Source organism: Amblyomma maculatum, chromosome 1, assembly GCF_055883805.1.
Source record: "Amblyomma maculatum isolate TAMU_Amacu chromosome 1, ASM5588380v1, whole genome shotgun sequence".
NCBI classification, from domain to species: domain Eukaryota; kingdom Metazoa; phylum Arthropoda; class Arachnida; order Ixodida; family Ixodidae; genus Amblyomma; species Amblyomma maculatum.
The window spans coordinates 192,592,905-192,617,738 of NC_139344.1; the positions used below are offsets into that span (position 1 = coordinate 192,592,905).

General features: G+C 48.4%; 1 protein-coding gene across 1 annotated transcript in view; it reads right to left on the reverse strand.

The window, feature by feature from the left end:
* Window positions 1-23,404, reverse strand: part of LOC146205280 (PH domain leucine-rich repeat-containing protein phosphatase 1-like) — a 48,607-nt gene extending 25,203 nt beyond the window's left edge. The window contains exon 1 of the mRNA XM_084586887.1: window positions 22,852-23,404. Within this exon, the coding sequence (XP_084443013.1) occupies window positions 22,852-23,204 (353 nt within the window). The 5' untranslated portion in view covers window positions 23,205-23,404. The remainder of the gene's footprint in view (window positions 1-22,851) is intronic.
* Window positions 23,405-24,834: the final 1,430 nt, after the last annotated feature.

Here is a 24,834-nt window from a genome sequence, read left to right on the forward strand (position 1 = left end):
GTGTAATAAATATTTTCCTATATTACTAAACTTGCCCTATATTTCGCCCCATAAATAAAATGACAGTCGAACCTATTCCCGAAAACTACCGAACTCCTGGCTTCAGCTGACTTCATGTGGTTGAAATATATATCCAAGGTTTATCGCTAACTTAAAAACAACTTTGCCCGAAATATTGCCCCACACAGATGGAGCGAGATTTTTTTCTTAAAAAAAAAAAAGATAGTAAATTCGACCTTGAATTCGCGTGAAAGCAGAACATTTTCTTGTCTACGTTTGATAAGAAACATCGTAGTTTTTTTTTTTGTTTTTTTTTTTAGCCTTCCTTGTTGTTTAAGTGCTTACTGCGTTTATAAATACTCGCACCGTGTTTCTTGGTTGTGTTTCACTTCTTATTACCGTAACAGAGAATATGTTGCAGGATGCACACAGGCAAGAACGGAATTAATAAAAAAATGTGATACAAGAAAGAAAGCCGACCATATATCTGCATGAACAGCAACTACGCCATTAATTAATTAATTACTCTGTTTTCTGTAGAAAGACGCCGCAGTGAAAATTTTAATACATCTCCTCTGCGTCCTTTCTATCAAAGCGCATCTAAGGCAGAGAGCGAAGTTTCTTTCAAGAAAGAAAAAAAAAAAGGAACTGACGTTAGGTTTCTTTCAGTAACATTGTTATTTTGTAGCGTCCGGGTTACATGCTTAAGCGTTCATTGATTAATTACTGCAGTTTTCATCGTCCAGTATCATTGCGTCACTCGTTGCCTATTAAGGTTTCGTTTGCCGTGACATCTGATGAAAATGGAAATAAGGCTGTTCGGACTACGGATCGGTTGATTGCTCGAGGCAAGGAACACCCGCATTTCCGACTCCCCCCCTCCGTATAACCCTGCTGTCGTCACAAGCGGCTTGCCTATCGCGGCCGGCTGCGCCATACTTCCGCCAGCAGCGTGGCTGCTTCGCGCCCGCGTCACGCGTTTCACGGATGCGCCATTGATTGGAACCATCGGGATCGTTGCTGTAGTTGCCGTGAACGTGACGTGCTTCGTCTGCCACGTATTGCCGGTCCCGTGACGTGGGGTATGAAATATAAACGGAAAAGGGAGCTAGTTCTGAATGCAATGCATTCTGATAGCGCGGCACAGAAGAACGTAAAAGGCGTATACGAGACCAAAAGGCGGAAGACGCGCGCAGAAGCTTTTGCTTGTGAGCGTGGGCACCTGACCCGTCGTGCTGCAGTATTGACGGCACAAAGCTCAATTTTCCTAGCAACTCGAGCTTGAGAATAAAGTTTCCCCTCTTCCTCCATGCCCCTCTATATTGAAGTGACAAACGTTCCGCTTTAGAAAGCCTTATTTATGGAGAGGCGACCAATGTCGACCTGCTTTTGCTTGTGAGCATGGGCACCTGACCCGTCGTGCTGCAGTATTGACGGCACAAAGCTCAATTTCCCTAGCAACTCGAGCTTGAGAATAAAGTTTCCCCTCTTCCTCCATGCCCCTCTATATTGAAGTGACAAACGTTCCGCTTTAGAAAGCCTTATTTATGGAGAGGCGACCAATGCCGACCTGCCCTCTCAGCTCCCATTCTCAGTCTTTTTGTCACCGGCCATTTGAAAGAAAGCACCCACTCTTCCTTTTCCCGAATCGGAACTCGCAAGCTGACCAAAATAAGGAACGGCGCGTGGGATTTAATGTCTCGAAGCGATTCAGGTTGTGAGAGACTAAGGAAAGGGAGGGATGCTTACTGAATAGGAAGACAGGGTAAGCCGTATACCTCCCATGCATTTCTTCCGTCGTTTGAGACCCTGTTGGCTCTGAACCTACAGCGAATTGCCACGATGACATTGTTATTAGCTCTGCTCGCTCTCATTACTTTAGCGTGATTCCAGTTTGATGTGGTTTTCCCATTCATTTTCCTAAACGTACCAAATATTTAGGCCCAACTCGGTACTAAACATTCTATGGAACAACGTTCTATCCATCAATTCTCACAATTCCGCTACAGGGCACTTCTCCATCTGTTTACTAAGTACTGAAAGAAAAAAGCGTTTGCAGCATTAACGGTTATTGAGATAATGAGGCAAATGTTGCGAACGTTGAGGTTTTGAGGTGATTGGTTATAGAGTGAGAAATGGCTTTATTGCAAAATCATATTGAGCATAATCACATCTACTTTCGTACTCGGCAGCTACCAATCAAATAGGCATCACAAACAAAATTCCTCAATTGTTTGCCGCTTCCTGGACATCTACTTTCCTCAGTGTTGAAGGCATCCTCCCTAAAGTCGCCGGTGGTCAGCCGAGCATGACCATTGTACTGCGTAGCATCGGGTAGAAACGCTAAATGATTTAAAAACGTTGGCTCGCAGGCAGTTGTTGCCACCGTCAAAAGTAAGCACAGCATCCATCCTGAGTACTTTCAGCGTATGAAGGTTAATAAGTACAGCCTTCACAGCAACCTCTTCAACAAAATAGCTGAATACTGTACGGTGGAATTTCTATTTTTCCCGCCAGAGCATATCCTACAGGCACCTCTATCTAGGCCGTCCGTGTTTTTCGCTGGCTGCGGGCCTTTTGAAGAATACAAACACGCGGCGGGCTCAGTGCCTAGCTACGTTGCCTGTGTTCGACAGCGCGATGGGACAACATATGCTGACTCCCGCACAAGCGACGCCTCTGGAAGCAGTTCTTCGTCTTAGACAACCATTAACTGCCAAAACTGAGCCTTTGCAAAGTCGAACAGAAATTAATGGTCTTCCCGAAATCGCGCCGCAGCAGTACAGTGCACGAGTAAACAACGAGCTTCGGGTGATTCCGGTAGCCTCTGAAGCTGTGCTTGAATGAAAGCAGAATACTAGGACTGCCTAGGTTTCTCAGTAGTACCCAGAAGGAAAGCTGGTGCCACCGCCTATGCGAGTTCCTTAGAGCACTTCATCTACGAGGTGGAATGACGGAACTACGAGCTTCCACATTTGATTAGCTAATGTTGGGCCGAGAATGTAGATGCCCCATCGGAATTGACATCGGAATTGCCAGCGGCGCCAAGGCGGCGCCGCGATAAGCTCCTCTTTTGCGAAGTTTAAATGAGTTCCATAGTGATTTTTCACTTTAATAAATTTAGCGGAAAATAGTGTTCTGTTAGAATGAAACTTTTCAAAATGATCTTATTGTTACTGCTGAATCCGGTTTTTATATCCAACAGTAGCCAAGTCGAATACGAAACATTCCTGAGCCTCTCCATGGTGAACGAAGTGCATCGCCGGGTTGCGAGCTAGGTAACAAGAAACTGTATGAGGCCTGCCAAGCAGCTTTTCATTCTTGCCAGACGAACACTGCGGAGAAAATAGCTTTCTTTGTTTCGATTTGTTTTTTTTTTATTATTTTTTATTCAACATCTCAAGGCGTCTCGGGTTATGAGGCACGCCGTAGAGAAGAGCTCGGGATAATTTGGACCACCTTACATCGCACAGTAAGGACGCCTTGCTCTTTCACCATCGAACCCGCGTCTGTCGGACCAGCAGTCGAACGCGCTAGCCAGTTGGCGGCCACGGCGGGGACGTTCGCTTTTCTTGTACTTTATTTCAACACACGAGAGCTGCACTTCTCGCCCAATATCAAAGGAGGCGTGGAGACCTGCCCCTATTGAAAAGGTATTTCGTGTTAAAAAATGGTCTTGGCACGAAGACACTGCTTATTAGGGAAAAGTATTAATTTAAATTTTCACAACACATAATCAATGTATACATATATATATATATATATATATATATATATATATATAGTACATTTGTATTACGTCAACATTTACGATTACATATTAGAGATTGAGCGCAGAAAGCTCGTAAACCAGCATTCGCTTCTTCTCTCGGGTCAGAGAAACAATAAAGCGCCTCTCCAACTGACTGCGTAAACGGTTGACTGATCCAACTTGGTCAGCGCTCATTGCCTTCGGTTCACACTGAGAAAGGGGAAGAGGTCACGACACTGAATCACTGGGTGGAGCGCCCGAAAGAAGGCCTGCCGCTGCATCCGCCGCAGATGCGAAGGTGCTGCAGATACCATGTGACATTGAGCTCTGAGTGGAGGACAACGGCTGATGCTCGAAGTACTTTTTGTTCGCTTCAATGTGGAAAAGCACAATCAGCGGTGACTGTTACAGCATCCTAGAGGTCCTGGTTGTCTGATGACGCCATTCCGATGATGCAGATCGCGCTTGACAACTGGAGGAATACTTGTCGCGTCAAGAAAGCGGAACACGCGCGCCTGCACAAACTGCCGAATCGGATCGAACGCTTGCGCTTTGCGTTGGACACACTCGCATCTGTGTATGCCCGCACAGTGCAAGCTCTTTGTTAGGACGTCGCTTCCTCGGACGCCCTGGCGCAGTCCAAGCGGGCACTTGGAACGAGCAGGCGGCTGCCGCCGCCGCGTTCGGGCGGCCCGGCGCGGCGCTGACCTACTTGGCGAGAACCGGTCACGCGCAACCGGCGCGGATTCGCGAAACCCGGCGCACGCGACAGCGGACGCCTTTCGCGCGCTTGGCGTGCAAACATCCGCGCGCGCGCGCAACGCGTTTTATCGTGCTCGATCGTGCTCGAGCACGTGTCTGCCCGAATACGACGTTTGCTTGCCTGGCTGTCGCAGCCGCGCGCGATGTGCCCGCGCGCACGCTGATGTCGTCGCGTCTTATTAGGAATCGAACGGAAACGGACGTTATCGCAACACCCGCTGCCACGCGCCGCTGCTGCCAAGAATGCCGTTTCAGCCGCAACTTGGAGCTTATCGGTGCCGCTCCCAATTCGAGGCTGCCGGCAAGGTCCGGCGACCCAACGTCGCGCCCAGTAGCGCGTGCTTGTGACGCTCGAGAAATTTGCTGCTTGAGTTGCCAGAAATGAGAAGAAATGAATAAAAAACGCGTGAGGCCCAGTGGTTCTTGGCAGCTGTGTATAGTCTCAGTGCCGAGGAGACTAATTAAAACAGCGATGGTCGTATTGTCTTTATAAGTGGGGTTTAACGTTCCAAAGCTGCCCTTGGGCTTTGACAGACGCCGTAAGGAAAGGCCCTAGTTTAATTCGACCACTCGGGTTATTTAACAATGCTGACTTCGCACAGCACACGAGCCACCTTAGAAATGCACTCGGGTGCTTTAGCATTTCTCCCGAATCCATAGAGTTCCTTACACTAACTAGAGGGAAAGCTGAGGGCGCTGCCCTTCAGCCACCATGGGCGCGCTAAGAATCATGGGCCGGTGTGCTACTTGGCTTGGTGCGGGACAGTCGGTTTTTCCCGGGTACGTGGAGTGGCGTTACTGCGATGTTTCTTTTTCGTCATCATAATCATCATCTGAAGGTGCGTACATAGACCGCGAAAGCCATAGTAGCGAAGGCGCAAAAGCAGACTTCGTCAATAAATGGTTTCTGTTTCCCGAAATGCCACTAAAAACTTCCTTAAGTGATTGCACAACCATAAATATTTTTATAACGTTTTTCTGTTTCAAATTTTGCCTATTAAGTGCGAAATATTGGTATTTGTGCTGCTCAAAACTAAGCCAATAGGAGGAAGAGCTATCGCTTATACTAGATAAATCTCACACTGACATGCTGTTTCTCTCTCTTTTTGCAATTTAGAATCACAATATTCAGTCTTAGGACATTATTTACGGTAGAACAACGTTTATCTTTGCATTAGTTTTGGCCAAAAGTTGTTCTGCACTCGGTAGCTCTCCGGCCCATGATGCTTTGAGCGCCCATGGTGGCTGAACTGGCCGTCTGGAAACTTCATGTAAACTCCCATATAGGCGGCAGCACAGCTTCCCCTCTAGGTAAGGTAAGACACTCTATGCCCGAATCGCTATTCAGTCGCTGCGACCGGCATTCGATTCCACATCTTTCGGCTCAGCAGGTGAACGCCATAACCGACTAGACTAATAAACGGGAGAGTGCGAAACTGGCATGCTAATTTATTTATTTATTTATTTATTTATTTATTTATTTATTTATTTATTTATTTATTTCGACCTCAAAGGCCCCATTGAAGGGGTATTACATGAGGGAGTGGGTTACAGGGCATAATATTGCTTCGAGTGATGCTTTGAACATTGATGGGTCTGTATGGAGCACGACGTCGGCAGGTAAGTCATTCCAGTCTTTTGCTGTGCGAACGAAAAACGAATATAGATGCGCAGATGTGCGGGCTTGCGGAGGATGGGTTCTTTTCGTGGTTCGTGCGGCTGGAGATGCGGTATGCAGGGATGATAACAGATTCGTGCGAAAGATGATAATAGAATTTATGAAAAAGAGATAGTCTTGCGATGCTACGCCGGTTAGCTAAATTTGATAAATGAGCATTGCATTTTAATTTCGTTACGCTTTCATGATAAGAATATGCAGAGAAGATGAATCTAGCGGCGCGGTTTTGTATTGCTTCTAGCGTGTTACAAAGATTAAGTTGATTATTGTCCCAAATAGCGCATGCATATTCTAGTTTGGGCCGTACAAATGTTACATAGGCTAGTGATTTTAACGATGGTGGTGCTAGACGTAGTGTTCGCCGAAAATACCCCAGGACTCGATTTGCTTCCTTAGAAATTTGAGTTACGTGGTATGTCCACTTAAGATCATGTGTTAAGTGAAGGCCGAGGTATTTATATGTGGTTACTGCTGCAATTTCTGAATTAGCTATTAGGTACTTAAAAGGTGGTTCAGAGGGACGCCTGTGAAAAGAAAGTAAAGAAGTTTTTTTCACGTTAAGAGACATGAGCCATTTACTGCACCAAGTTAAAATGCGATCAATGTCAGATTGAAGAAGTTGGCGATCACTGTGAGTGATTATGGGACGGTACACAACACAATCGTCAGCAAATAGGCGTATGCTAGAGCATATGTCAGTTGGCAGGTCGTTTATATAGATAAGAAAAAGCAGGGGGCCCAGGACTGTGCCCTGGGGAACCCCAGATATAACAGAGGAGTGAGAAGAAGAGCATTTATTAGCGAGAACAAACTGTTGCCGGTTAGTTAGAAAGTTACGAAGCCAGTCAAGTACCAAGGAATTGAGATTAAGCCGTGAAAGTTTCAAAAAAAGCCGCCGGTGGGGAACTTTATCAAACGCCTTTTCGAAATCTAAGAAGAGGGCGTCCACTAGAATGTTGTGATCAAGTTTGGAGCTTAGGTCATTAATAAATAGGGCTAACTATGTGTCGCAAGAAAAGCCCTTTATAAAACCATGTTGGCTGGCGTGAAAGAAATTAACAGATAAAAGAAATTTCATAACGTGAGAAAAGATTACATGTTCCATTAGTTTAGACGGTACGCTAGTAATGGATATAGGACGGTAATTATGACGAGAAGATGAAGGCCCTTTTTTTGGTACTGGAATGACTTTACCCACTTTCCAGTCGTGCGGTACAATGCCTGATGAAAGCGATTGCTGAAAGATATGAGACAACAGGACACTTGTGATATGTTTTGTATTTTTTAGTACCTTTGCGTTAATAACATCAATACCTGCTGATGATGTTAGTTTCAAAGAATCAATTAATTTAACAATGCCGTGGGGTTCGAATAATATATCGGGCATAGCAGGAAAACCAAAGGATGGAAAATCCGGTAGGTCCCCATCTGGTTCACGAGTAAATACAGAACTAAAGGTCATATTTAATACTTCAGCAACATCATGTTCCGCAATTGTAGCCATATCCCGTTCCGCAATTGTAGCCATTGACCCGTGCTTTAGAATGTGCTATTTGAAATGCATCACTGACTTGGCATGTTGATATCGAAAAGCTCACATCGTGTATCAGTGTTTTATGCCAGCCTGCCTTCCTTAATAGTTGAATGCAGACGACCTCCGATGTTCTTCGCGTGAAGATATCCCTGTCCCCATGCGCAAGTGGCCAGCAGCAGATTGTTTCTATTTGCCAAAGTGCAATTGCTCAACTTTTCTCTACGAACTGAATCTGTCTTACTGCTTCTCAGCTGTCCCCTTCCGCCATCCCAAAAGTGCAATTCCTTATCAATTAAGGCTAATGACGTGGTACTCACACATGCCCACCAGACGCCGAGTACTGAGCCGGAAAACGCAGCCCGCGCCGTTTGCTCGATACGTGCTCTTTTTTTCCTCGCCCAGACTGCCATCGCTTGTGAAAAGTATCTGCTAAAGCATATAAATAGTTGCCTATTCGTATAAACTTTCCAATACAAAACATGCCCTAACTACGATAAACAGTTGGATTTCCAGCAATGAATTAACCATTGGAATAGCCTACTACTGTTCATCGTTAAATGTTCACTATACCTTACATTATTCAGAGGGCCGCGTTGCGTTCCTTCATCTGTACCCATATCCAGCCCTTTAATCCTCCCCCCACCCCCTTTTTTTTTGCCAACATCGCAGCAGGTCCCTGCTGCAAATCACGGCAAAAAGCAGTGTGTTTTCTTATGCACACTTGAAGCGTCCTTTATACGGCTCAGGCCAACGTGCGTTACATTTTCTTTGTGCGGTATGCCACCTCGGAGAAAATACTTTACACAGTAACCGCGCTGTACAAAAGAAATGCGATTATCGTTCAATATTTGCGTTGACTGACCACACCTGTTTCGTGACGTTTCGAGATGCGCGAAGCTCGCCGATTCGGTTACCTCTCACAACATGGAGTCAGATCAAAAATCTACATCCTCATGCAAAAAATAAAAACGTGAAAGAAAAACATACATGCGTTTATCACATGTGAAGGATAAAAGCACACACACACACACACACACACACACACACACACACACACACACACACACACACACACACACACACACACACACACACACACACACACACACACACACACACACACACACACACACACACACAAAGCATCCAGCACATTCTTCTGCACATAAACGCTGATTTTCTGCGTAACCTGCATTATACTCGGGGACACCTTTTCTTGGCAATGGGCGCAAAGGTAGGGAGGCGGGGCCTTTAAACGTGTCGCTCCGCCATGTAGTTCGACCGCGCGGCTTTCGGCCTGCATAGACGTTGCAGATCATTTTTTTCGTTTGCTTCGACAGCCAGCGTCTGTTGAACTTGACTCGAATCTTGTCTGGTGAAAACGCTTCAAGTCGTTGCGGAGTGAACGAACCAGAACCGGAACGACCCGAACAGGCGGCAGTCGCCATCTTGTCTGCAAAGTCGAGGCGTCTCTAAAACCTGCGACACACATCGCAGAAGAAAACCTGCTGGAACTAAGACAAGTGTTTTAGGCATAACAGCTTCATTTCGAAAAATTAGTTCTGCTATAAAAAATACACCGTAAATAACTAGCGCTATGATTTCAATTTGTTTTTGCAGAAACTACTCATATAACTACGGACTATATTCAGCTGCGTAGGAAGATGGTGCGTTTTGGCTCTGTAGCTTTGGCTTCATTGCCAAGAAGTCCCCGAGTATGGAGACTACAATCGGATATCGCGTCAACGAGAAGAACAATTCGCTCCGTATTGCTGTAGTATTCTGGAACAGGGAAATAATGTGAATAGCGATGCACAGCAAATTCCTACATACATAGGTGGCAGAGAGCGTTAACGGCAAAATCGAAGAACAGTTGTGCACAAACACGCATTCTACGTGAGATGTCCGCGACCCGCAGTCTCCGGGCCACCCTTGACGACAAATGGCGTGGTCAGCCCACGGCAGGTCTCGGGGGAGACGCGCGCGCTCCCCTAAGACCGGCCATGCTAAGGATATAAGAGACGTCTTAGTGGAGGCGTCCAAAAATTTCGACCACCTGGGGTTCTTTAACGTGCACTGACATAGCACAGCATACGGATGGCTTGTTTTTAGCCTCCACCGAAAAGCGGCCGCCGAGGCCGGGATTCGATCCCGCATCCCTCGATAGAGCAGTCGAGAGCCCTCACCACCGCAGCGGGGCGTTATCGGGAGTAGAAGAGCGCTAGCTGCCGGTGGGAGTGGGCAAAAAAAAAAAGAAAAAAGAAATGATCTATAGTCACGATCTATCGGATAAACGAAAGAGCGAGTGCACGACTATGCATTATGCAGAGAACTTTCGCGAACACGCTAGGCGCATATAGCACCAAATGCCGCGTTGTCTCGCCTAGCGTGAGCTGAGCGTCTCGACCACACTCTAGGCGGCCACAAAGCATCGGCTTCCACAAGATCGCCAAGACGCGGGGGCGTACAATAAGAAGTCCAGCGCGTAGTTGCCGGTCCTCGGCTGCCATGTCGCCAGGAAAAACCGGAGCGCGCGCTCTCCTTTCCGCCGCGAAGGATGCTTCTGGAAGATGCCGGCGCCCGGGGGCGGGCAGCAAACGGGAGCGTGAATGGCCGCGCGCTCACGACGCCGATCTGCGCCATATCAAGTGCGCGGATCTGGCGCGGCTGTTGAACATTTGTCTCCATCTGCAGCGGCTGCTTCGCTACGCGAGAACAATGCCCCGCAGCGACGCCAGGGAAGGACGACCGCTGCGCGGGCTATTTTCGAGTTGAAGCGCGTCGAAGAGGAGAAAACGCCCCTGCGAATACATCAGGGTCAGTTCCAGCGCGCATACACACGCGGCTGTTTGCTGGTTCGATCGGGAAAACGGGATGCGTGCAGTGCGGCCGAGTGTCGCGGTACCTGCACGCCTTCGAGACAGGCGTGGCGAGGGCGCGGCTCGATCACGAACGTCTTTTGTTCGGCGCGGTCCGAATGAATCGGCGGCCGTCCTCGGCGAGGCTAACCTTTCTAGCCACCATAGCGAGGCGGCATATGGCTCGCAGCGCAGGTGCGCTCTCACCGCACTGTCTCACGACGTCCGGTGGCGGCCACTTTCGACCGCTCTTTCTCGCGTGACTTGACCCGCGAGCGTATTTTTATAGAGGCAAATTGCGGTGCGGCTCGAAACAAAGGCACCGAGAGGACACTGCGTGTACGTACGACTGTCCTAACAGCAGCTTGGAGGGTCAGGAGACGTTTGGCGATCTCGTTTTGCGAAAGAGAGTCGCCGACTTGCGACACGCGGGACCACTGTAGGGTCGTTACGTTGCGTGGCCCGAACGTGCGGCGCTCCCGCGAACGGGTCGCGTCCAGTCGAGCAGCAGCATCGAGGTCAGGCGGCAAATTGCGCCGAGCCACGGATGAGCCGCGACAGAGCTGCTGGACACGCGCGCGCCGACGAACACGAAGCAGCCGCCGACCGCGTTTCTCAAGGCGTGCGGTACAAAGCGCTCTCATCAGTGCGAAAGTGAGTGCGGCACACTCGCTAGGGCAACTCGCAGCACGGGCGCAGGAGCGACTTGAAGCACATTTCGTAGTGCCGCTCTGGTCTTTCCTTGGACGAGAACGGTCCGAGCATGATTGCAGACTAAAGGGAGGGACGTTGCACTCTGGACATTTTCCACGACCTTTGCGAGCTCATTCTGACAACTGAGATACCATTACGCTTTACGAGGTGGCAGAATAAAACATAATGGTCAGCCGCGTTTTGGGCTAGCGTGAAAAAGTGATGGCGTTTGTCTGGAGCTCAAGGCATGGTAGCTGGCAGTGAAGAAACCCTAAACGTAAAGGACGTCGAAGCTATGCCCTTTCTTTGTCAGATGGAAGGGGCGACAGCGAACGATGTGCAAGATGCTGTTATCCGGTGAATGTACAGAGCTCATTCAACCAATAGCTGGCAGCCGAGAGAGACCGTTTACGGCGTCCCTAGGCAAAACCTCCAACACTGCAAGAGTGGCGAGAGTGTGTGTGCGTGTGTGTGTTTAGGGGGGGGGGGGGGATACATGCGTATACATTAACACATCACTAAATCGCCAACGGCACCTTTGTGTAACCGCACACGAAGATGAAACGGCGGCCTACGACGGCGAACGGCGTGTCGCTGCAAGTCCGAAGAAGAGCGGGCAGTGAAAGCAGCGGCGTACGGCGACGGCGCGCTCTGTTCAGGACATAAAAAGCGAAGCGGCCGATGATGGCAGCACCTCAAGCTGCAAAAGCAGCCGGGGAAAACACGGCCTTACTAAAGAATGGCATCTGTTACGTCCCCCCCCCCCCCCTTTTTTTTTCGCGTTTGCACTCATTCTCGACGACGATATTAATGCAGAATTTTGCGAATAGTCGGCCGTCTCATAACAAGCTTAACATTATCGCAAGACTTTCACTGTACGGCGAAGTTTGTACGGAACCAAGATATACTACTACAGGTGCGCCGAAGCGAAGCAGACAATTATCCCTTGGTTAAATGGGACACAGCGTCTGCACTGCGCGCATTAAAGGTATCTGCATCATAGAAGTGGCTATGAAGATGCCTGCGGGCTATACATGGCGCACGGCGCTCTTTATTTATTTTTCTCTTGCAGTCTTGAACAAAAAAGAAAAAAATGGCCACGTTTTAGTTGCAGATCATTGGTTTGGTGTGTCATGCCGCACATATTTGCACTCAATCGAGTACTGATCTAAATATTCTTTGCCGGCGTCTCTAGAATAAGCCCTGAGGCATATGGTCTCTTTATTGTTTTTCTTTAATCCAGCGTCCAAGGCATACGCTTTCAACTAACCAGCTATATATGCTTGGAGCGCGCATTCGTGGAGTGGAAAGTAAGAGGAGCTGGTTTTCGTTCTACAACTCTGCGCGCAGTAAAACCGTGTACAGTCAAACGTTTGCAGCTGAAAACTACCCATATCCTTTCTTTATTTCCCGCCATTTATGTCCTCCAATTATTCGTCTGATTAGGCCAAACCCGACCGTTGCGGTTTATGTCTGTGAAGAATAATCTGAAAGTGCACCTCCTGTATTACTCCGAAGATAGTTCCTAACTGCACGGTTCTTGAACTGACACTAATAATTATTTCACGTTTAATTTTGTTAGGGTTGATACCAAAATTTGAAAGATGTTTTTCTGCAATGTATAAATTATGAAATATTCTTCCGGACATAAGTTTCGAGCACGCTTTATTTCCGATGCAAGAGAGCTATTAAGATGCGCAATTATTTTTATTTTTATAAGTAGGGGGAACGAAGCCAAGACAAACAAAAACTTCGCCACGAAATTGCTTAGTGTCAACGGTGATAGCTACCCTATAATAGCTTCTTAGTTTCACAGCGGAAATCAGCCATTCGCGGTGCATTTCCCAGTATTGTAAAGCTTGCTTAAACTCACCTGTCTGCAATTTTGCAGCAAAGGTGGGTACGATTACGTTAACTTATGCATATTCTCTTCGATGGAGGCGAAAAGCAAGGCGCCCGTGTGCTGTGCGATATCAGTGCGCGTTAAGAACCCGCAGTTGGTCGAAATTTCCAGAACCCTCCACTACGGCATCTTTCCGAGTATCTTTGGGACGTTAAACCTCGCAAACCAAACCAAAGCACATTCTAACACTTAGGGTTCAGCATAACGGACTGGAGTCCAATATAACGAAATCGTAGAGAGGGGACGCAGAAAATCAGGTGGGCGGATGACGTTAGGTGTGTTTGTGAGACAAAGTGGTCGTGGCTGGCACAGGACAGCGCTAATTGGAGGGATGCAGGAGGGGCCTTGTTCCTGCAGCGGGCCTGGTGAGGCTGATGACGGTCCACAAAGAAGTAAAGGGTTGAGCACACTTAGCAGAACGACATGGGCGCGCGTACTAGTCCGGCTCCTTCCACGCGGGCAGTTCGCACAGCAGGCAATGTGAGCATAAAATTTGGCACGGCCCAGACATTGTTACAATGCTCAAACCTAGAGGCATGCCGCAGAATCTTGCGCTTTTGTGTTCCAGGCATGCGTGCTTGCCTCTGTATTAATCGATAAACATTTAATGGCGGCTGGCGAGGCTGGGTCAGTTGGAACAGATTCTCAATACAAAACCAATTTGATGCAGCATGCATCAAGCCTACTGACCATAACAAGGCATAAAATCAGCATCACTCCTACTTAAGGGCGTCTCACTAGGAAAAATATCACCTTGAAGTTATGAAATAAAAATATAGTTTAAAAAGATATGTCGGTACGACTACGAATGGAGTTTGGGCGGGGAGCGCAGTGTTCATGCTTTTACAGACAAACAAATTTGTGTGAATAAAAGGGGAGCATTTTATTGATAGAATGTTGGTACGAAACGACAGTTTTATCAGACATATTAGTCCAGCATGATTACTTGTAGGATTAAGCCAGTAATGACAAAAGTAATTGAGTAGCCAGAAGCGGATAGCGCGGTGGGGGTGTCCCCCCTTCAAGCAATAAATTTTACATGGTAAAATAACGCCGAACCTCACGTTTTACTAGACAAACCCCTCGAAAGAAATGGTTCAAATGAACCCCCCCCCCCCCTCGCCTTTCCTGTAATTGAGCAATTTTAATGCAAAATATGAGTGTCGTGAAGGTGAAAACTGTCCGCCGTGTATCCGAAGCCTCCGTGCCATCTACCACGGTCAGCATAAGGAAGTGCCACCTGCCACGGTTGGCAGGTGGCGAAATGGAAAGGGAAATTCCTTGCCTCTAGTAAGGGAGAGACATCGGAATGCGATATAAGAAAAGGCACGAATATGACGAAATATAACGAAAGATTCGGATATAACGAAAGCATTTACTTTGTTCCTCATTAACAGACGTGGGGACGAAAAGGCGTATGATTTTGCAATTCCTCCACATCAACTGATACACTTTATAGCCTTAAATTTATTTTAACTTAAAACCTGATAGAGTTTCTTTTCTCATATATAGATCGACAGACGGCGAAAACAGCTGCAAGGATTCTCAAAAGGAAGCGATACCTCCGTCGATGCCTAACGTATGTCGTTCTTGGGAAGCAATTTCTACTTAGAAGGCAAACCACTAAAAAAAAAAAAAAAAAAAAGGGTCATGAGAGGAGGGCACACAAAGACGACTGCCCTGGCTGTTTATAGTCGTGTTTTCTTGTCATTTGTATTTGTTTATTTCTTTTTCTTTGTTGACTGCTGTTCCTTTTCAAATTTGTACTGACTGGCCCAGATTTCGACTCTCCGTTTTATTCGTCTTCACGACAGTACCCCAGAGTTCGCGCAGCTGTAGCCACTAATCAGTGCCTTCAGCGCATGCGAATAGTCGCAGCTTCGGACTTCTCATGTATTGGTATGCTTTCTTCCACAGAAACGATGACGTGGTATATATTGTTCGCGAAGCCATGCATAGGAAAGCTCATTTTCCCCATCTAGGGCTTTTCAGTTTTAAATCGCTTATTATTTACGCGGAGGACATTTTTATTTTTTTGTTTTCAACTAATGCTGCGAGTCATCAGAATACTAAGTGACCATTTCGTGCGCCAACGCATGGTCAAGAGCTGCACCTTAATTCGTGTATAGATTAACTGCTCTAGTTTTAAGCGTGCTGCGCATTGTTTACAGCATCGTGTTTATATGCAAGCGGTCGTTGCAGAGCACAGCTGGGAAGCCGTTTCGGAGGACTGGAAGTAATGAGTGAGCGAGAACACTATCGTTGCCTTCTCGGCGGCTGCCGACTCGGCCGTTGGGCGCGGACACACCTCATCCGCCTTCCGGTGCTGCCCGCAGTCGGTTGATCGTTCGGGTTCTCACCGACAGGTTTCACAACGAGTCCCACTTTCGCCTTCACGTACGAAACAATCGTGAATGCGGCTCTGTGATACGCCTCTGTAGCCGCACAACGCGCGCAGGAGATAGATGGTCAGCAACCATTGTAAGGGGTATGCACTGGAAGCGATACATATGGGAGCCGAATTACCGGCGCTCAGACAAAGCGCATTCGCAAACAGCCGTGGAAAATGTATCGGTAATGAGTAAACGGGGCGCCCCGCACGGGAGCTTGCGTTTTTACTTGTGCTTTTCTCTGTCGCTTTATCTGTCTTTCTCTCTCCCACATGGAACGCGCACAAATTAGAGTGGATCGAGAGTTCGGCTCTGGTTCGGCCTTGCAGGCTCTTAATCAAACAAGGTTTCGCGAAGGGAACAGACAGGGTCGCTCCATCCTGAAGCATGCCAGCGTGCGGTTTGTGAGCCGGCCAAGCCTTTCAACGGACCGAAAGCTTAGCCAGCGCCGTGGCTCGCTAGTTGTGTGCACTGCTGTGCACGAGGGTGTGGCCGTCGGCGGACCGATCGAGTGAGGAAAAATGCAAACATGTTTACACGAAGTATCTCCACTGGTCGGGAACGCTGAACCGTTGAAGTTTTCGCTGCAAGTAGTGTATGCGCCAGTGAATGAGAAATAAAGAAGTCAGCATTTTCGAACATGATGGCGGAAATTTGGGCCCTTCGCACTTTTCCCTTCAGCCTCTCTTGCGACATCCGGAATTAATGAGGCGTGCGGTAGTTGGTTTTTGTCCCGTATACCTTGGGACAGAGAACGCAGTGGCGTTTCTTCGTTGTTTCCCTTTTCTGTTCTTTACTGCTAGAGGCGCGGATCCGAGCAAGCCTAGTGATAAAAAAATACTAAGTACAACAGCTTCCAGCCCTGTTCACAAACTGGTGTGGTTGCGCGGGATGGGGGTTATGCGCTCCGGTGAGCCCATATTTCATTGTTGATGGGACTTAAATCGCGGGGAATGAAGTCCTCTATTACCCTGGAGAGTTAGTACTAGTCACGTCGTCTTTACAAGGCACTACCTTGAAGCTGATTACATTCACGGAAAGAAAAAAAAAAAAGAACGCTATAAGGTGGAGGACTTGCGTGCTTCACTAGTATGGCAAAATACTGCGGGAACATTATGTGTTGGGGACACGCAAAACGCAACTAGCTTATTTTTCTGCATTATACGCGCAGGTATCGCACACAATACGAAAAAGATAGTTTGTATGCCCATATAGCTCAGTTTGTCAAGTGCGGAGTATGTTCGCAAGCATGTCTGCTTTCATTTCGCTTTCAGTTCGGGGCTGTGTGTTGCAAGGTAAGGCTTCAGGCAAAGATGGCGCAGAATGCCCGCCATCAGCGTGTTCTGGTCGGTCCCCGAGCTCTCTCTCTCTCTCTGAATGTGCAATCCAAGTTATCCTAAAGACGGGTTTCTCGCAAAGACGACAATAGTTGCCACAAACGACCGAACGGAAAGGCCGAATCTTAAAGGAGGGAGAAAAAAAAAGCAGCAGAAAATTGCCACTTCCGGTCGTAGCTTTCTCACAAATGGCACGCTGCTAGACGCGTCCACATAAACCTTAATGCTGTCCGAGAAAAGCCGAAAGCATTACTCCGGTTATTAGGGGCCCCGCGCAGTCATTCCATCTTGACCCGTGTGCGCAAGTGGAAGCACTCAATTTAACGCGAGACGAACGAAAGACGCCATGCACAGGTGCACCAGACCGCTGCGAGGGCGCCGGAAGTGCGCTGTCTGCGCGGGTAACGGCTCTTCATTTAGCGGAAATAAGCCTCGTTGCACGTAACGCTCGTCGCCACCTTGCGACGAACCCTATACTCAGTGTGAATGCGCGCGTACGGCCAGGTGTCTCCCTTTTGCTTCGCGATTCCGGTGCCATTTTATTTACTCGAGCGAAATATGAGCAGGCTATCATTCCAGGCTACAATGAAGGCAATAATTGTTCTTATCGAGTATGCTATGCCTGATCATGACATCCTCCGTCGGTCTTCACTGCTTGAGGTTCTTTGTCGCGCGGCATCTCAAACACAGCGACGGTGTCGTTAGGCGCCGAAAGCGAATGGGTCGCCGATACTATTTAATGCAACCGCCCAGAAATTGTATACTTTCGTTTCTTTTTGGATTCTGATAGCTACTGAAGCATGTGACGGCCTGAACACTGCTGCCGCCATGATGCAGATTGACAGGCCATTATGTGCCCTACGTTGAGTGCTTTCCTCTAGCCATTTGGGTAAAATTGCTATTGGGCTAAGTGTTGCTGCTCGCAAATCCATTGTTTCTGTGAAGCGCCAAGCTTCACACGGGCTTATAACTATCTCACTTCCCTAGATCTTTGCTTGAACGTGTTTATTCCGAGGTTAAATAGATATGGTAGCCGCAAGAATACGTAGAGAATCCATATTGCTTCAAGACTGTTTTATATCCCGTCTCTGTTATGATAACAGTCCTACAATTTTTCTTTGTAATGACTACTGGATATTTAGAGTGATAAAGAAATCATTCCCTCAATGCTCCTGGCCCGAAGAAAACCACGCCATGCTCAATTATTTGTAATGTCTTCCCATCGACTAAAATTTATAGCTTGCAGTTCAACGAAAACTAATTGCAGAAGGCGCTAAATTTTGCGAGTGTTTAATTTTCCTGTGATACGGCCAACCATAGTGGCATTTTCATCAATCATTGCACTACTAATTTACCATTAATCAACGCCCCACAAATTAAAATTTCCTGTCTGCATCATTTACATCTCACATTCTTTTTTCAGTCACACTATCATAATCGCTGACATTAGCTTAAAAAAGCACTCGCCTCGCGTAGCGAGTTCAGAGAACGTACTCTCGGCGCGCTACACATGTCCAGCCAGTTTTCCTGTGTGGCCAGAGTTGCTGTACTGTATCGGCGGCATTCTGCGGTAATAACTCGCAGCAGTGCAGGCTTGTCTAGCCAGGGTTGATAATCAGCCACAGCTATAGTGTGTGGCAAACATGCCAAGGAGTATACGCTGTCTATGCTATATTTAATATTCGAGTCGAGGTCTACGTGGGGAACCAGGCTGTGTCTCCTTTTTTTTTTTTTTAAGGCATGTCAGGGCAAGGACCTTGCACCTGTGTGGACTTGGAAGATGCTAGCGCAACAACTATTATCGTCCCGAATTTCGCCGTGCCCTGCAGTGCACCAGTCGTTGAAGGCAGGCGCCGCAGCTTCGTCTTACTATAGCAAACGTGGGCGAGGAAAATCACACGAGTAGTACCTGCGTTGCTGGCAGAAAGTAAATTTCGAATGGCAATTTTCTTCACAGTGTAGTCTCACAGCAATGATACGTCAAGAGGCAAAATGAACTCGCTGTAACTGATACTAAATTTGCCGGTATTACACCAGTATATAATCAGACTCCTGCAAACTGGTGAAAAAGCGAACAGAGAAACAATACTTTATTGGAGAAGTGCAACGCAACAAAAATATCTGGCCTGAGAGCGCAGAACCACGAAAATGCTTGCAAAACGACGCCAGAAAACTTTAAAATAGGCAGGTTGTTTGCCTTGTTTTCGTACAATCCGTGCTGCTTTTCAATAGCATTCGGCAATTCTTTTTTTTTTCTCTCAAAAATTTAAACACTCTGGGCAGTAAATCGCTCATGATTTTCACATAGCACATTATTTTCGCCAGCAAGCCCGCCGTAAACTTGCCAACAAACTGACGTCGCATACGTTACTGTCAGCGCTTCCGGTTGTCGATTTGCACTATAATACTATATCCACACTATTCGAGCGATGGTCGCGGCATCACTAAATCGATCTCGCGGCGAATACTTGCGTAGTACTTTATCGGACGCTGCTGTGGCACGTCGGTGTGTCGCTCTCTCTCCTTCGAGGACTAAAGTCAAAATGGTTTAACTCTGCGACTGCCCTGCTTTAGTGCACGCCGTCTCATTTCCCCGAACATTGTTTAACGAACTCTGCCCAGGAGTGAGGAAAAATCGTTAAATTTGTGCACGCAGTAAATTCATGTGATCCACTCTTGAAATGAAATGGCGGTTTCACGGCCTGCAGTTCGAATTAGGCAGTGCTACATGTCTCACGGCGGAAAGGGCTTCCAAAACTAAACAAGGATTTTCCTTGCAGTGGCGACGCGTCTCGCTCACACCGAAAATGCAGATATGATGCGCAGCGGTCTCTCCGTGCTTGTTTACTCATCTCCTCCGTCTCCTTCCATTTTTTTTTCCACCCGACAATGCGGCAAGGTGTACGGCCATTCAGAACAGCAGTGTTTTCGCGGGACCGCTGCCGTGGTTGGCGGAAGCGCCATGCCCAAGAGACGCGACACAGCGCCCGCCTTCACTGCGGTGTGCGTACAGGCGGGCACGGAGGTCCTCGAGCGATTATTCACAGCCCAAAGCCGGGAATCGAGCCGCGGCGTGCTTTCGCATCCCCCTCTATTGCACGCACGTTGGCGGAGCCGCATGCAGCGCCGCGCCATAGCCGCACGCAGTTGACGTCGTCGCCATGGTCGTGACTCCTGTGCTTCCAAGGAGCGAAGGGCAGAGGGGAAAAGAAGCACGGGAAGTGCGAAACAAACAAATGAAAGAGCAGACCCGCAGAGGAAGACTGGGATTTGTGGACAGGAGAGGGACCGAAAGAGAAGCGCCACGCCGCGCAGTTGTCGCCGGTCGCCGCCACGAACCGTGAATCCTGCTGCGCCGTGCGTGACCACAGCTCGGCATGGCCAGAGTGCGCGCCGAGACCGCCCCCCCCACACACACACACTCTCCGCGTGTCTGCGGCCCGCGAGAGTCCATTACGCGCTACGGCGCACGCCGGGTTTGTTTGTACGCATAGTATGCCTCTGCGTGCGCTGCACTCTTCTGGAAGCAATTTGAAGGTCATTTTTCCCGGCGGCAAATCAACTCCCCCCACCCACCCCACACAGACACTTTTTTTCCTCGTTTATTCTCGGTCGTCCTTCGTCTCCCGCATATTTCTTTGGCTTGGTTTTCCCCTCCTGTGTTTGCTTTCGCTCAGTTCCTGGCGGAAAGGGGGGTTACAGCGTTCACGGCTCTTCAGACGGAATACCGCAACAGTTCCTCCTCATCCTCCGCTGCCTCCTGTGAACCGTAGCCAAAGAAGGGCCGCTGCACGGGCCGGTCGGCGGCGTGACTCGGCGCGCCGAAAGCAAGCCGCAGAGTTGCACGGGGGCTTTGAATAGCCCTGTAGGAACTGGCATCGCAGGGGCGAGCACTACTCGCTCGGGAGTCGCAGTTGAACACACTACGCGGAAGATGCGAGGCACATTTGTGAATCGAAGTAAACGCGCGGCAACAATGCCTCACCTGACCTCGATTTAGGAATCTCGTCGCACTTCCACGAATTATAGTCCCATTTATGCTCAGCAAGCCTGTCTTCCAACAACCCCCCCCCCCCCCCCCCTTCTTTCTCCCATATCGTGATGACCTCGAGAATGCTCGGTTTCAACGGTTGTTTTGCATAACCTGTCCGCGAAGGTCCGAGCAGGAGGACGGCGTCGCATTCGTTATGCGGTGGCTGTCGGGAGATACGGCCAGCCAGCGGTTTTTCACATCCGTGAATTCAAAATGCAAACGTGCACCTGTCCACTTCAAACTGCCTGTGGTAGCCCAGGTATACAAATAAGTCAGCTTCACGCAACACGCTGGTAGAGAAACTCAAGCGTTTCATAGTGACCGCTCCAGTCTGGTACGACGCCGCTCCTATCACGTCAGCACGATGCGTCTTCTCCGAGACCGGGACAGAACTCGAGAGTAGGGCCCGCAGGTGCGTTGCTACCATTAACAGGTGAAGGCACTGCCTTACGAGGACAAAGCAAGCACATCTGATGTAAACAGGCTTCTTGAGACCCCCTCGGTATTCATTTCACGATGTTTTGACAGAAAGCGTCGAATACTTTAAAGATATTCAAAAACTCGTTTCTTGGAGGCGGAAGTCACACATCCGCATGCTGAGCGGCGACAGCGACGATCTTAATTAACTGACGCAATCTTGTTCCGAAGTAACGTGACTTCTGAATCCTAGCCTGAATCATCACAGGTGGAACTTAGCGAAAAAGGAGCTGCAGTTCGTCTTAAAGTTGCGGTTTGCACCTCAAGTTGGCTTTGCTGTGATGGTTAAATATTTCATTTAGACTTCCCGAAGTTCATTCATGCGCACTCATGTTTATTGTTACGCGTGCTCTGCCGTATGCCAACATCACAAAAATGCTTCCATCTTCATCGTGGCCAGGCATGTGTGCATTAAGGCTACACCTGCGACTCTTCTCTTACTTGGTCTCGCGCGCGTCTTTTCTGCGCGAGGACGACGAGACAAAAGAGAATGGGAAACCTGCAGCATCATTGTGTTAAATGCCATGGCTAGAATGAAACAGTACCAGACACAATTTGTGGGACTAGGAGGTAGAGAAGGAACAGAAACGCTTTTTGACGTCACAGCGCACATACACAGCCGAGAAAGTGGCTGCAGTTGACTGACAGTGGAGCACTGCAATAGCTTAGCACGGCCTGGAGCTCGAAATTCACATGTCTGAATGAAATGGAAGTGGGCCAAGCGGTCGACAGTTAGTTTGAGTGCAGGCTTGCACTTGGGTACAGAGTGAAAACCTAATCCACTTCACTCCGCCTATGCTACATAAAAAAACAACAAACAGGAGTTGAAACGCTGGAATGGAAGCGCACATGAAGGAAAAGGTACAGAACATGTCGTACTGCAGAGATTCTGCTGTTAATGCAGCGTATAGAAAACGACATGCACGCAGTCACTGCACTCACATGTTTATGTATGCGCTGTTGCTTTTTTTTTCTTTTCTTAATGAGTATGCTCGCTACCGTTGCGGCCTAGTTGACTAAACGGTAAAAAAGCAAAAGAAAAAAATTCGGGAGGACTTTTTATGGCCGCATTACAAACTGGTCCAAGACATATAGCTGACGTTCTGACACGCAGGTACTTTCAAAACTGGGTTCAGACTGTGCCCCACGCGTCAGAGCGTAAGCAGTACAGGAATTCAACCCGACTCATCGGCACTGAGCACCAAAACACCTCTTTCATACTTTCGGTTTCTTCAAACAACTGTTCAAACACGCATGCGTGACAGCCTGTCAAACTTTCGGCAGGAGGACCGTTTTCCTCGAGCCCCTGACGTACGAGTTCCGCCTGTCGAAAGGATGACGTTCCGTCTGAGAGGCGCTTGCTCTCGACTTATGCTGCATCCCCTCCAGAGCAAGGAATACATGAGCGTGCCGGAGGAAAGTGACCACAGCTCACCTGTGCAGACGAGACACATCCGGGGGAATCTCTTGCAGGTAGTTGGAAGCCGCGTTGAACACTACGAGACTGGTGGCATCCCAAACGCTTTCGGGCGTTTTGCGTAGCCCGCAGTCTGCCACATTGAGGCGCTCCAGGGTCTCGGAGAAAGCCCCGCGAACAACGAGACTCTCTAGGTTTCGGTGGCGCAGGTCAAGCACTTGTCCTGTGAGCGGCACCTCATCCTTGACGACCTCGGGAGACGGTGAGGTGCGCGGAGTGTCCCGATTGCCCACCGAGGGGGGATCGGAGCCAGTCTCGAAGCCCGTGTCCGACCCGGCCTCGGACTCGTTGGACTCCGACGAGGCCGTCATATTGCGGCCGGCCGCGTTTTCAGGGGCCTCAGTCCGATGCGTCAGAAGGGCGCCGAGCGGCGTCCAAGGCACGTTCCAGTGCGAGCCATGCCGGGGGGTTCCGACCGCGGTCACGCTGGCTGCACTTCCGGAGGAGGAGGGGACGCGCGCGCACCTGGCGCCTGTGACCGAGCGGAACTCCGGAGAGAGACTGCACCATCTGCCGAGGCAGACCCCGTTCAAGGTGGACGATCTCTCCCGCGCGTACAAAGGAACCCCCCGCGGGACCGCTCGGGCCTCCTCGCCAGCCAATGGCGGCGAAGCCTTCGCGCTCTCTGCTCCTTCTTGCCAGACGCCCCAGAATGAAGCCAAGCGAACCTGCCGTAAGAAGAAAGGACCCACGCTCCATCAAAAGGGCGGGGCGCCCGACTTCGCCCGCTGCTTCAAGCGATGTGCCGTATTTTGACTGCGGTTCTTCGTTTTCTCTGCTGTCATCGTGGGAATCGCCGGGGAGCATCGCGTCCGTCCATGCTCTGCTGCCGTCTTTGGACAAGGTCGCGGGCTCGGCACTGGAGCTAGCGCTAGAAGCGCGCACTTGACAACTAAGTGCGCGAAGTGAGCAACCTGCGCAATGAAAGCACGGCCCGAGTCACGTTTCACCGGGATTGTGATGCAAATAGAGAAAAGTGCAAGCAATGAAAGGCAACAAAAGAGGAGCGAATGAAACACTTTATTGGTCTTAACTGCTGCACTGGTTACAGTTTCGTTGTAGACGAGCTGTTACATGCAAGGCATTTTTTGTTGCTGCGCTTACGTTGCAATAACACCAGAGATAATTATTTCAATTGTATGCAAAAATAGACAGTATTGTTGCAAATCACTCGTTTTACTCCAAAAGCCATATAGAAAAGTAGCAAGCTGAATTACGAATTACGACAATATAGCTCGCACACGCTACAGGAGTTCAATGCGCCAATAAGTCCATTATGCGGAACCTTGATGAAGTATAGACTCTAGATTTTTGCTTGAGTGTTTTCTTTCGAATGAAGTGCTACGTATGTTTGATATAAATCAACCCGTAGTATTCCGCTACAAGGTTCTCTTTCAAATTTCGAGTTTGATCAACCAATCGATAGCATGTAAGGTGCGTTTAGGTCACGCGAGGCTTGAAAAAAGACTGCGCAATATAATCGCTGATTCGTAATTTTAATTCATTAAAACGTCCAAGTTAGCCTGCTCCAGGAGCTGGAAGGAGCTGGAATGACAACCAGCCTATGGGTTAACAGCTGCTTTATTGGTATATGGAGGTGGCTTTTGCAGCATAGTTATACCGCTGTTGGCGGACACTAGAAAAAAAAAAAAGCATTATGGTAGCATACAATATCAGTGGTTATATTACAGTCTATATATATATATATATATATATATATATATATATATATATATATATATATATATATATATATATATATATATTGTTGTTGTTATCATGCTACGCGTGACCTAAACACACCTTCATCATAGCCATAGTCGAGTTGCTGAAACAGAAACAGCATGACAGGGAAAAGCGCAAAAGTAAACTATTTAGCGCTGTAGGTAATAGCACGTGGCGATGCTTTTATTATAACAGTTTGTGCATCATTACAAAAAA